This window comes from Vigna angularis, chromosome 1 (genome assembly GCF_016808095.1).
Source record: "Vigna angularis cultivar LongXiaoDou No.4 chromosome 1, ASM1680809v1, whole genome shotgun sequence".
NCBI lineage: Eukaryota > Viridiplantae > Streptophyta > Magnoliopsida > Fabales > Fabaceae > Vigna > Vigna angularis.
Genome location: NC_068970.1, coordinates 316,838 through 329,189, shown reverse-complemented (window position 1 = coordinate 329,189; position 12,352 = coordinate 316,838). Strand labels below are relative to the sequence as shown.

The 12,352-nt window shown below is 29.1% G+C and overlaps 2 protein-coding genes across 5 annotated transcripts; one reads left to right on the top strand and one right to left on the bottom strand.

Annotated features, from left to right (window-relative positions):
• Positions 1–1,810: 1,810 nt before the first annotated feature.
• On the bottom strand, positions 1,811–6,294 carry LOC108339451 (tobamovirus multiplication protein 1). 4 transcript variants are annotated; one of them, XR_008246423.1, is made up of 12 exons: positions 5,910–6,294; positions 5,691–5,781; positions 5,417–5,469; positions 5,244–5,336; positions 5,004–5,078; positions 4,307–4,379; positions 4,130–4,175; positions 3,973–4,036; positions 3,632–3,696; positions 3,029–3,082; positions 2,454–2,531; positions 2,293–2,353 (listed from the first exon to the last, which is right to left on the bottom strand). XR_008246423.1 is itself a non-coding variant. In XM_052871551.1 (11 exons), the coding sequence occupies exons 1-11, from the start codon at positions 6,063–6,065 to the stop codon at positions 2,261–2,263; spliced, it is 876 nt and encodes a 291-aa protein (XP_052727511.1). In that variant the 5' UTR covers positions 6,066–6,294; the 3' UTR covers positions 1,811–2,260. The 4 variants fall into 4 exon arrangements, 3 of the variants coding, with proteins under 3 accessions (XP_052727511.1, XP_017432098.1, XP_052727512.1); XM_052871551.1 differs by lacking the exon at positions 3,632–3,696 and having other exon boundaries at positions 1,811–2,353; XM_017576609.1 differs by lacking the exon at positions 3,632–3,696 and having other exon boundaries at positions 1,811–2,353; positions 5,004–5,075.
• A 3,358-nt stretch (positions 6,295–9,652) lies between these two features.
• Positions 9,653–10,765, top strand: LOC108330296 (F-box/kelch-repeat protein At3g23880). Its single transcript, XM_017564788.2, has one exon. It carries the CDS (start codon positions 9,653–9,655, stop codon positions 10,763–10,765), a length of 1,113 nt encoding a protein of 370 aa, XP_017420277.1.
• The last annotated feature ends 1,587 nt before the right edge of the window (positions 10,766–12,352 follow it).

Here is a 12,352-nt window from a genome sequence, read left to right as displayed (position 1 = left end):
GTTGGTATGTATTTCATAGTTTAGGGTTTTCTTGAGGTTAGCATTGAAGGGTTTAGAGATGAAGAACTGAAATTAATTGGTCAGATGTTCCATCATTTCTTTTAACCTTCTGATTATTTGTGGTATGTGGTTGTATGTTTGATAAAATGTTTTTTTTATTATTTGGTTCTTACATTATGAATTGAATATTGATCACAAAAAACAAGTTAGATCATTTTTTTTAATGATTGTCTTTGTGTCATTATTTGTTAGGGGATTTCGTGTTAAGTTTAGACAAGGATCATATATCATTAAACTATATATTTTACTTAGAATTGTCTTTTTTTTTTAGAATAATTTAGTTTTTCATTAAAAAATATGTCTTTATTTTATTTTTTCTGATTATCAACTGTATCTATTTTATTTTTATTATTATTATTTGTGATTCTTGCACTGTTTTGCAATTGGACGATTCTAGATTTTTTAAAATAGGTTTATTTTATTTTAAATATATGTCAATTAAATAGTCACATTATTATTACATTAATTATTCAGGAAATAATAAAATTGATATTATTCAGATATACTATAAGATTGTTATTATTTAGAGATACAATCACATCCATTTTATTAAAAAATTGATTAGATTTTAATGATTCAGGATATTTTCATTACATAATAATAATAATCTATTAAATATGAAATAATAGTTTTTAGTAGAATTTAGAGCAAGATTTTCAGGAGACAGAATTTGATTAGATTGAAAAATCATAATGTATGCTCTTGAATGTTTAAAAGTAAAAAAAATAATTCATCGGAGAGTTGAATATTTTAAGATACAAAAATATGAATATCTTTCTAATAAAATATTAAGTATTTTTATAAGATTATTGATATTATGTTATTTATGTGATTTAAATAGACGAATATTATCTATTTATATATATATATATATATATATATATATATATATATATATATATTAAAAGATATAATTATTAAAAAATACAATTAAATTATCTATATTTAATAATAGAATTTTATTAATAACATGTTTCTATTTTGGAAACTATTATTATTACAGGTTAGATATTATAAGAAAAATAGATGTGATTAATAGAATAATACCAAATAGAGTCAACTAAAATCTCACTAAGTATATAAAGCATGATTAACATATGCATACTAATGAATTATAAAAAGATATTTCATAGTGGCTCATTGAATCATTCAAAACTTAATAGTGATGGTCATTACTCCTTGTTTTTAAATAAAAATAAATAAATGAACAATTCAAATAGTGGTGGTAATATTCAATCTTTATATTAAAATCTAATAGGAAACTAAGTTCATTCAATGCAGTATATCACATAAATTTGACAAAATTTTGAAAACATAACACTTAAAATCTACACTTCTAAGAATATCATTCCAAAGTTAAAAATATAATTGAATAATTAAAATATATAATAAAAACATAACATTACCTTTTAACTTTTCTAAAGGTATTTATAATAAACTAAACTGACATTACTTGTTAGTAAGAATCATTATTTCTGAAAGTCATTATTCCTAACCACCATAATCTGGGGACATAAAAAGACTAATACTTCTCTCTATCAAGTTTCCCTTAAATGCTCCTTTGTGATAGAGACTGAACTTGAGCTCACTTCTTTTTTTCACGTATTATTATCCAATTACAAATTAGCTTGAACGTGATTTGCAGAGTAGTAATATTAATTATTATTGTTATAAAAAAGTAACAATCTTACCATATATTAGGTAATAATGTGAAATCTGTTGTTATAACACCATCTTATGCATAAAATCAAGAACAAAAGAATGGAGGCGACACCCCTTCATGTAATTCATTCAGATTCAATACCAATTCTGTTCAATTGAAGTATATCTAACTAATAAACAAATCCAAATTAATACACTCAACATTGTACAAAATGTTGGAGTAAATAGATGTATCATGGACAAGACGTGCCTGAAACACTACAACTTCAAGATTACATGAAACCCCCACTCTCCCACCTCTTTTGGCCAATTGCAGAAAATAACTCAAGCTCTTGAGACTTGTTATTGCATGTATACCTTACAAAACCTGCTGAGTATCACCCCCATAAGAACTACTGCCATGTGACTTTTTCTGGATCTTTTTCTTTATGTTGTTCCTGATGAACTTCAAATTATCTATCTAACCAAGAACCATTAAATTAAAATCATAAACAATGGGAAGGCAAATTAATAAATTAGGATTCGCTATGAACAACAATTAACGGATAGGATGATATTGAGCTGATATTCTCTTTGGGGGCAATTTGCGCAGGATGTAGAGGACCAGAGCTGAAGGTAGGATCTCAACCAGCTGCATTTTGAAAAGTGAAAATTAAATTCCAAATGCCAAGAAAACGACAGATTAAACTTCAAGTAACCATAACAAAAAAGAATAATTAAGCAGAGCATACCATGTAATAGATCAAATCCAGAAGAGGATGATCCAAAACATCAAGAGATGCATCTGAATCAAATGCAGACAGAAAACCCTGCATGCACATCAAAGTGTGATTAAGAAAGAAGGTATTTGCTTGAAGAATACTACCATAAATAGCATTATTTAACTTGAACTCTACAGCCTTAGTTCTCATATCAAAGACAAAAAATCACTGTCATCTTTTTTCCCAAAAACTCATCTCGATTTTTGACATACTTCGTAGTTGTCCATTGTCATTGTAAAAAGAAAAAGAAAATTACATCTCCAAGAAATATACATCAAAAAGTATTATATCAAATGTCTACAGCAGCACTAATTTGTAGAAACGTTCACATCTTTTGTGTCTGCTGATGGTAACCTCTCTGATTAATGGTGCAAGAAGACAGGAGAAGACTACCATACTAATGGAGTAAAACGATAACACATGATAATGTGAAGACAAGCAGATAAGGATTAAAATTCTACATTGACATATTTATATGGACACCCTTATGAAAATACTTATTTGAGCGTTAAAAAGATTACTAAAACAATAAAGGCAGAAATTACCATAACACATCTTATCAGAAAACAGGTGAAACAGATGGCTGTAACGGATCCAACCTGCAAAACCCAGTCCATTTTAGATAAATACAAGTAATATTGATATGAGCAGGTTTTTTTTTTTCAATTTCACCGTTATATTCGAATATCAGAAGGTCAGACGGGGTTCTTGTCATTTCCAAAAATGATGAAAACTAAATCTAATTCAAAAGGGTACATACAGAACATTATTGTTTAAACTAAAGACCGTTGACGATAATGTAATAAATTAAGTTGTCTGTGGCTAAAATGGAAAGTATATTGATTTGTTGTGATTTAAATAGGAAAAGCAGGCTACTTAAAACTGATTACATTTGTAGTACAAATAATTGCAGGAAAATACAATGACAACTAATTGGTTTCCATCGGTTGCTTTAAGTTTTGGAACCGGAGCACAACTTGAATTTCGCATACGAAAAGGTTGGAACAAATTAGGAAAATGACAAAACCTATACATTCACATCACTTGGAGAACATTTAAGAGCTCTTGTTGATTACTGTTCTTTAGATGTTGCAAGTTCAAGAAAATCCCTTTCTCCTCCTATAAAAGAAACAATTCAAATAACTAACCCATGCAAACATTCTCCCATGCCCATTGCCAAAACCTTTGTCTCTGGTGTGTATGTTTGGAAGATCTACGTATTAAAAAAATATAAATGAAGAGACAACAGAAGCAGACAATCATTTTCTATTGAAATACCGGCACATGGACCAAATTGGCAATATACTAAGATATCCCAGGGAACATGTATACATTATAAATAATACCCTTTTTTCAGAAAATAAAGGGAGGGAAGTAAATTGTGTCTCAAATGAGACTTTCAGTAGTGTGATGACACGACATGATTTGCACAAAGACATACAAATAATACTACTACCAAATAGACACACTCGAAAGAAAATGCTTATACCTCATTAAGTTTCTTCCTTCTTCCTTTAGATTCGATTGGGAAGCGCCTCAGCATAAAAAATAGTCTAGTGAGTAATGAGTAGTGAGTAGTCAGTGAATGAAACAAAGACCTCAGAGGTATTAATTCATAGACAACAGACAAAATGCAGAAGCCTCACCTTCCTCCGTATATCAAGAAGCCTAGAGCAGCCATAAATGATACAACTGACAAAAAAGGTGGAAACATTTTTAAAAGTGCATACGCATATAACGACGTTTATTCTAAGGTGGCAAAACTCACTCGCAAGTGGGTGTGAAACATAATAACATTATCAACCTTTGATTAAAAAGCTAACCTGCAATAAATATCTCTCCAATAAACTCCACGGCACTGTTATCATCTATCCAGAGGTATATCCAAATGCAAACCTAAAATCCAAAGGCACACTGGTATTGTGATTTCTGACATCAACTATAAAAAGAAAGTACTCCTGTTTGTTTTGAAACATTTAGGCTTTGCACAACATGCATCTTGCATACACTAGAGGTAGTAAACCATCACTAATGCACAAAAATGATTTCCTTTCTGGAGTCAGTAATTTCCAAATCAAATAAGTTATGGTTGAACACGTGCAAACATCTCTCCTGGGAATTCATATGCCATGATATTTCTAGAAACCAGATGATCTCAAACTATATAAAATGTCCCCATACTTTGGAGTAGGGATCACCACAATTCTGTTCCAGTAAAGTGGGTGGAGGTGGGTGCCCAAATTTTGATACCATAACAGGTCATAGAATGAGAAGATGCAGCATGATGATGTCTAACCCACATCACGTGAAATTAGAAACCAAAATAAAGAAAAAATTTCCATATAAAAAAGACGGAATATACAGGAAGAAAAATCAGTGAAGTGTTTCAAGTTCAGACACCGTTCAAGTGAAAGTGCAACTATCATTTTTCTTTGATCCAATCTGTTAGTATGACTGCTGAGCACCAGGAAATACCACCGTAAATAAATAATAGTGTAGACCAGACAATGAGATGGATACCTGGATAATATACAGGACGGCATTTACTGAAACATATACTATCTTTAGCTTATCAGTTGGTAAACCCCTTGCCTGCTGAGTAATTGGAATAAAATTAGAATTTCCCTTTTGAACGAAAAGAATTTCCTTGATCATGCAAAACTGATAATTGTTATTTAAAAAAAAAATAGGTCTGTTTAATTCAATAAAGGGAATAAGCAGTTATATAGTTTCAGAAGAATAAAGTGAAGTTTGCCTTGCCTGATGATAAATTTCTGCCCAGAAAAGGACTAGAAGCGTATATGTCGAGAAAAAAAGCAATCCAGGCAGATCCAATAGCACCAAAATCAACACCTAAGGAAATAAGCAGCAAATCTACGTCATCATACCAGCCTTGCAATCAATAGCCAAACATCACACGGTGCAAAACCAACCTTAGGCTGCAAAAGAAAAACTAACTTGTGCAATCCAAACACCACTGCTCGAACTGCAAATTGAAAAGACCAAAAACAAAAGGAAATAAACAGATGTCAAAACAAAACAAACACGTTTTATCTCGGTAACCCACAAGATAAGGATTTGAATAAAAAGTTCACACGAATTATGAAGATAAAACTCCAATTCTGACGGAACAAGTACTCAAATACCACCTAAGCAACTGTAGTCAAATAAAACTCAAATTGAAACGAGCAAGGATTGAGACACGACCTCCGTTGACAACGAAGTTCATGAGATGAAAAAATTTCTGCGTTGTCCAACCGTACTCAGGCACTCTAACTTCAATTCTGACCAATTGAACCTGCAAAATGAAAAAAGAAAATTAGAGAGCAGAATAAAACAAAAAGAGGTAGAATAGTATAATAATTGGAATTTGGGTGGATGAAATAAAAAAAGAGTTGAAGAAGGAGAAGAGGAAAAGGAGTGTACTAAAGCGATAAAAGCGACGAGAGCATAAGCAGCGCAGAGGAAGAAGAAAACAGCGGTCTGCCAGCGCGTGGAGGCGTTGATTTGGTCCCACCACGTTGAGACGGTGAAGAGAGGAGCAATCTGGAAGGGCGGCAAGCTGAGCAACAGGTTCCTCATTTTGCCGGCGCTGAAGGGTGAGTGAGAATGTTTGCCCAATACAGAGATAATAGGTAGTTTACCAGACAGTCTTCAACGGAATTTGGTGTGTGTGCGTGGACCTCTTTCACTCATTACTCATCAAAACAACACCTTTCGCGCGCTCTCTCTTTCTTTCTTTCTTTCTCTCTCTCTCTCTCCTCTGTCTCTCGTAACTCTCAACTAAGCTTCTTCAACCTCACTGCCACAATCATGATGGTAGTTGGTGGGATTGCATAAAATAAATAATTTTCTTTATATATTTATTATTATAAATTATTTGTATATGTTTATTGACCTTTTTAGTAAAATTTAGTTTACATTTTGTATAAAAAAGTTTAAGGAGAAAATAATGATTTTAAATATATTTTTTGTACCAGGGAGTGCCGGACGCCGTACGGAAGGATGCCCACGTAGATGGCCGTCCGCCCAATCTAGTGCCCCAAGTCATCCATAGGGCCAACGACCGTTCGCCTTCCCCGATGTCGAAGGCTTGGAAGATTACCTCGTAAATGTGAAGGATCGAATAGGTAAGGCGGACGCCCGTATCACGTGGGCGGACGCCCGTACCTCGCCAACCGGCCAAATTACTAATCATTGTGGCTTAGATAAATTAACCTGGTTTAGAGGTAAGTAGAAATTAGGAGCTATTGGGCTATGTTGGGCCGTGATTAACTTTTCACTAATTCCAAGCCCATAGCAAAAACTATAAATACAGGTTTACGGTGAGTAGTAGATAGGTTACATTGAATGCACATTTATTACTATCCCCTGACAAAAACCATTGCTCTGAAACTGACTTTGGCATCGGAGGATCTTTTGTAGGTCTCCACCCCTCAGGATCAAGAGGAGAGTCAAGACTTGAGGAGAAGATCCGCCACTGAGACAAGATTGCAGAAGAATTTGAAGGTTTGGAACAGCATAGCCCTACACATCCAAAACATTTTTAGTTACTCAAACAAAGTAAATCCGTTTCAATATCGTTTTAGTATTAACAATTTCAAAAATAGAAATGATGGCGTTTCAAATTTAAAAAAAAAAATGTACGTGAATACGATAAACGAGTATCATATTTATCTCAAATTTCAAAAACTGATTAGCCTAAAGAAACAAAAACCCGGTCCCGCATCCAAATGTGTTTTTTTTCAAAGAAATTTCCTTTACGTAAATGATATTTAAAAGATTTAATAGTATTTTTTATATTTTTTATTTAATGTACTGTTTATACTTAAAAAAAAACTCAATCTAGTCTTTTATTTTAGGTAAATGTCACCATTCTTTCCATTTTGTATCTGAACAATAAACCTGTAAAAAGAGTGCATATTGCATTAATAAATGTCACTTCATTATTTTGTAAATCACATTGATATTGTTGATTTAATCGAAAGAATTACATTCAATTTTCTTAAAATATAAAAATTACATTAAATGGAAAATAAATAAATAAAATATTAAATCATACCACAACTAAAGAATACTATTAAATATAAAATTAATGAAACACGTAACTTAAAAATGGTAAATAAATAATTAAATGTAAAGAAAGCTCAGAGAGGTTGTCAGGGTGTTGAGTTGTGGTAAATAATTCTTGTGCGTAAATGATAACAAATAGAAACAAAGAAGCTTCATAGATTTTTGTTTGTTGCTCATTTTGATACTAAACTTAAGTTGTGTATAAAAACCTTACAATAAAAATTATTTAGTTATGATTTTAGCTTATGAAATTTATAATTTATTCATTTTTAATTTCTGAATTTTAAAGAAATTAGTTTAAAAAATCTTATCAAACAAATGATGTTAGTTATGCGATTATACTATATATAATAAAAATTAAAGCATAATATTAATTTTTTATTGTTTTAATTAGCATGGTCGTTCTTCGAATACGTTTTTTCTTTTTAAACAATTAACTAAGATTTTTTTTTAATTTCTCTCCTATTTATCATAACACCAATAAATATCTACACTTATTTTTTTTTAGTAAATATTCGATTTGGAGTTTAAAAGACTGAGACATTTATTGATAACTCCTTAAATAAGGTAAATAGGTTCTTAAATAATGTATAGTTTTATATTTAAGTTCTTTTATTAGTGAAATTCTCAAAAATAGTAATATCCTAGTGAGATTACTTTTATTTTTTATTTTATTGAAGAACATGATATATCAATATTTATTAAATTGTAATTAAGTTCTTTAAATAATTCACAAATACAAGATTCATATAAATTTTGTTATTATAGTTTTTTCAATATTTATATCCAACTTTAAACAATTAATTAGTGAGAAAAAACATAATCGAAATGTTAAACAATAGACTCAAATCTTAATTAAAATTGTACAATCTTTGTTTCATGGTTTGAACAAAACACACAAGAGAAAAGACAAAAAAATACGCAAAATTTGAAATTTGAGAACAAAGAAAAGAGATAAATAATTTTAAAAACAATAAAAACTGAACAAATGAATTATGTAATTAGCCTATAAACCATGGTCAAGTTTATTCATGCTTTACATAGATTTTTATATAAAAATAAAACAAATTAACTTTAAATTCCAAAAATCATATAAAATAACACAATATTTCAAATGTACCACACTATATGTTCGTTTTAAAACTACTCTTTTTAAATATTCTTTACTTACCAATGTTGGTGAAATATAATTAAATTGGGTAACATAAAGTAAAAAAATATTTATTTTTAATTAATACACAATTTTATTGATTTGTATTTAATTTGATTAACGTTTTCATATTCTAAAAATTATTCAAATTGATTTCTATTAAATTTAAATAATATATGTTTAATACAAAATTATTTATTTATAATATAGTTAAACTTATGTTATCATTTATCTTTTCAAAACTAAAAAAATAGAAATTTAACATAATATAAATTGTTTTTGATTTTTAAATATAATGTTGTTACATAAAACTACCTAATAAGTAATTTAATATCACTCTTAGATAATATGTTAAAATATAAGTAACAAGAATTAACTATATATAATTCAAAAAAAAATCATGTATAAATAATACTTTTCTTATCAAATTTAGTGAATAGTTTTTGAGATGGATTGACCCACATATTTATAATCGATATTCAAAGTCAGTAAAAAATGTTCTGTTATAACATGTATTTAAAAAAAAATTAAACTATAAATAAATAAATATATCAAACAAATCATATGCCTTAAAGATAAACAAATATTATATCTTAACTATGTTATATAATCAATTAAAATTATTATTATAATATCTTATAAATATATCATAATAATAAAAAAAAATTATTATATCATAATATATTAACTTCAAATATTTTAAATATATTCTATAATATCAAATATACAAAAAAAATAGATACTTTATACTATTAAATATATAACCGAATGATAATAGGTTATTATATTAAAAGATATGAAATATAATATTTTTTTAAGTATATAATTGGTACTCTTCTATAGAAGTATTGTAATTGATATTCTCAAACAGCAATAGTTTCATAATAGAAAACCAGCTAGAATTGGTTGTGTAACAAAGAAGCCTACAAGAACACAAAGAACACAAATGGAGAAACATTCAGCCAGAGAAGGCGTGGAACTTCTGCCACAGGACGTGATTATCGAAATCTTGTTGAAGTTGAAGGTGAAGTCTCTTGTTCGATGCAAAAGCGTGTGTAAGTCGTGGTTATCTTTGATCTCTGATTCTCAGTTTACAAAATTGCATTTTGATCTCTCTGCTCCAACAGAGAAACTTTTGTTCATTTCAATTTGGGGAACAGATCTTGAACTCCCCTCCATAGACTTCAATGCGTCCCTAAACCACGATTTTAGTTGTGTTCGCTTCGAAGTACCACATGGAATTTTTCATCCTAGATATTATAAATTTGGAGGTTCTTGTCGAGGATTTTTAATTTTGGAATGTTGGAATCATCTATGCCTATGGAACCCATGCACGGGTTTCCACAAACAAGTTTGTCGGTCACCCATGGATTCCCTTAAAGATAATCCTTATGATTTGCTGTTTCAAGGTTTGGGGTATGACCCATTAACTGATGACTACCTAGTGGTTCAACTTTTAAAAAACCTTTACACTAATGATAGAAAAGGTGCGGAAGTTTTCTCGATCAGAGCTAATAAGTGGATGGAAATTGAACCTATCAATTTGTCCTTCAAATCCTGTAGGGATAATAAAAGGCCATGTAGAGTTTTGAATAATGCCATTCATTGGTTGGGTTGCTGTTTGAAGGAAGAGATGGAAGTTGTCTTTATCCTTGGCTTTGATGTAACAAAAAAGAAGTTTTATGAGATAGCTGCGCCAATTGATGTTGCGCATAGCACGGATGAAAAAGCTTTGAGTGAACTTGCAGGATTGCTTAGTCTATGTGTTTATAAAGAGAGCAATCGTTCAATAGAAATATGGAGAATGAAAGAATACAAAATAGAATCATCTTGGGCCAAGACTAGTGTGGTGTCTCTTGTTGTTCCACGCAGATTCTTCAACCTACTTTGCGTGACAAAAGATGGTGATATTGTTGGAAAAGATGAGAAAGAATTGATCAAATATAATAAGAAGGGGGAGGTGAAGGAGAATCTATCTTTTGCTCGTCTAAATCTTTCATCCTTTCATGTCGAGATCTATAAAGAATCTCTTTTCTCACTTCCTTGTCACAATGAATAAGCACTAGAAGATAATTAGGTTACGATTCATTTATATTTACTTTATTGTATATTTTTTTATAGGGATTTTATGTAATTTATACTTTTTCTTTCATATCATGTTAAAATAATATCTTTATTTATAATCATATATAATGAGCAACTCCTTTTTATATATTTTTTTAGAGGTAACCTAGTCTAATTGTTATTTCTAATAAATAATTTATAGCAAACTTAACTTCAAACTAATAATATATTTACGTTAATTTGGAGATTGTTTTTTTTCCATTTAATATAAAAAAAATTTACTTTAAAATGATTAATTTATTATGTATCATTATCGTTGCACACTATTGGTACTATTAAATAATTATTTGATGATGTAAAATTTCATTTTTTTAACACTATTTATAAAAACATCACATCTTTAATAAACAAGAACAATGAACTGAAAAGAAAGCATATAAAATTTCAAGTACATTATCCAAACATAACGTAACATCAAACTTTATACACCACAAACTTCTAAAAAAACAAATATTTATACTAGAGAGTTTTACAAAACATTACGTACATACATATATATATATATATATATATATATATATATATATATATATATATATATATATATATATATATATATATAAACTACTCCTACTATGCATTTGTACCCTTATTGTTTAGCTCTTACTCTGCTAAAATATCATTCTCTACTCACATCAATAAGGTGATAATTGCAAAAAGAAAATACAACAAACATGCAAATAAAATAGAAACAAAAAGTTAAGCTAATTTTACGAAAGAACATTCATACAATTAAATCAATATATATATATATATATGATTAAATATGTTTTTGGTCCCTTAATTTTCATTGAAAATTGGAATTAGTCACTCTTTGAAACTTTGGACCAATTTAGTCCCTAAACTTTAGAAATGTGTGAATTTAGTCATTTTAACTAAATTTTGTTAACTTTATTTGATGTTTCAAACATATTTTTCAGTTAACATTGAAGCAAAAATGTGTCAAACGGTGTAAACAACTCAAATGTTATCATGAAACGACCTTGAAACATCAAATAAACCTAACAAAATTTAGTTAAAAGGACTAAATTCACACATTTCTAAAGTTTTGAAGAGAGACTAATTCCAATTTTCACAAGTTAAGGAACTAAAAACATATTTAAACCTATATATATATATATATATATATATATATAACAATTATACTCTCAAATTAATTAACACATAATCATGCATATCGATTTTAGACTTGACATCCAAATATAAGCATTGATATCAAATTCTTGGAAAACATACACTTGTGTGATGAAATAACTTGTCCACCTAATCTACCACACAAGGTTAATTTATCAAACATATATAGCCCAAAAAAAAGTCACTAGACTACGAACCTCCTATTACTATTCTTTATTTTAGTTTGGGTGGTTATTAGAGTGTCTAAAACATTTCTCATTTCTGAATTCCTATATCAATACTTCACATTAAAAATGTCAACTTGTTTCGTTTTATTTTTATTTCATCAATTTGATAAATTAGGTATGACAGACTAGGAAAACCAAAATAAATTAATATTGTGATTCAC

Bases quoted from the DNA above. Each gene is read 5' to 3' on its own strand.
- LOC108339451 (XM_052871551.1), bottom strand. From the start codon at position 6,065: ATGAGGAACCTGTTGCTCAGCTTGCCGCCCTTCCAGATTGCTCCTCTC. The intron at 5,337-5,416 runs GTTGGTTTTGCA...TTATTTCCTTAG, and splicing joins TTTTTCTTTTGCAGCCTAAG to GTGTTGATTTTGGTGCTATT. The intron at 4,176-4,306 runs GTTAGCTTTTTA...CTTTTTTGTCAG, and splicing joins TGGAGAGATATTTATTGCAG to TTGTATCATTTATGGCTGCT.
- LOC108330296 (XM_017564788.2), top strand. From the start codon at position 9,653: ATGGAGAAACATTCAGCCAGAGAAGGCGTGGAACTTCTGCCACAGGAC.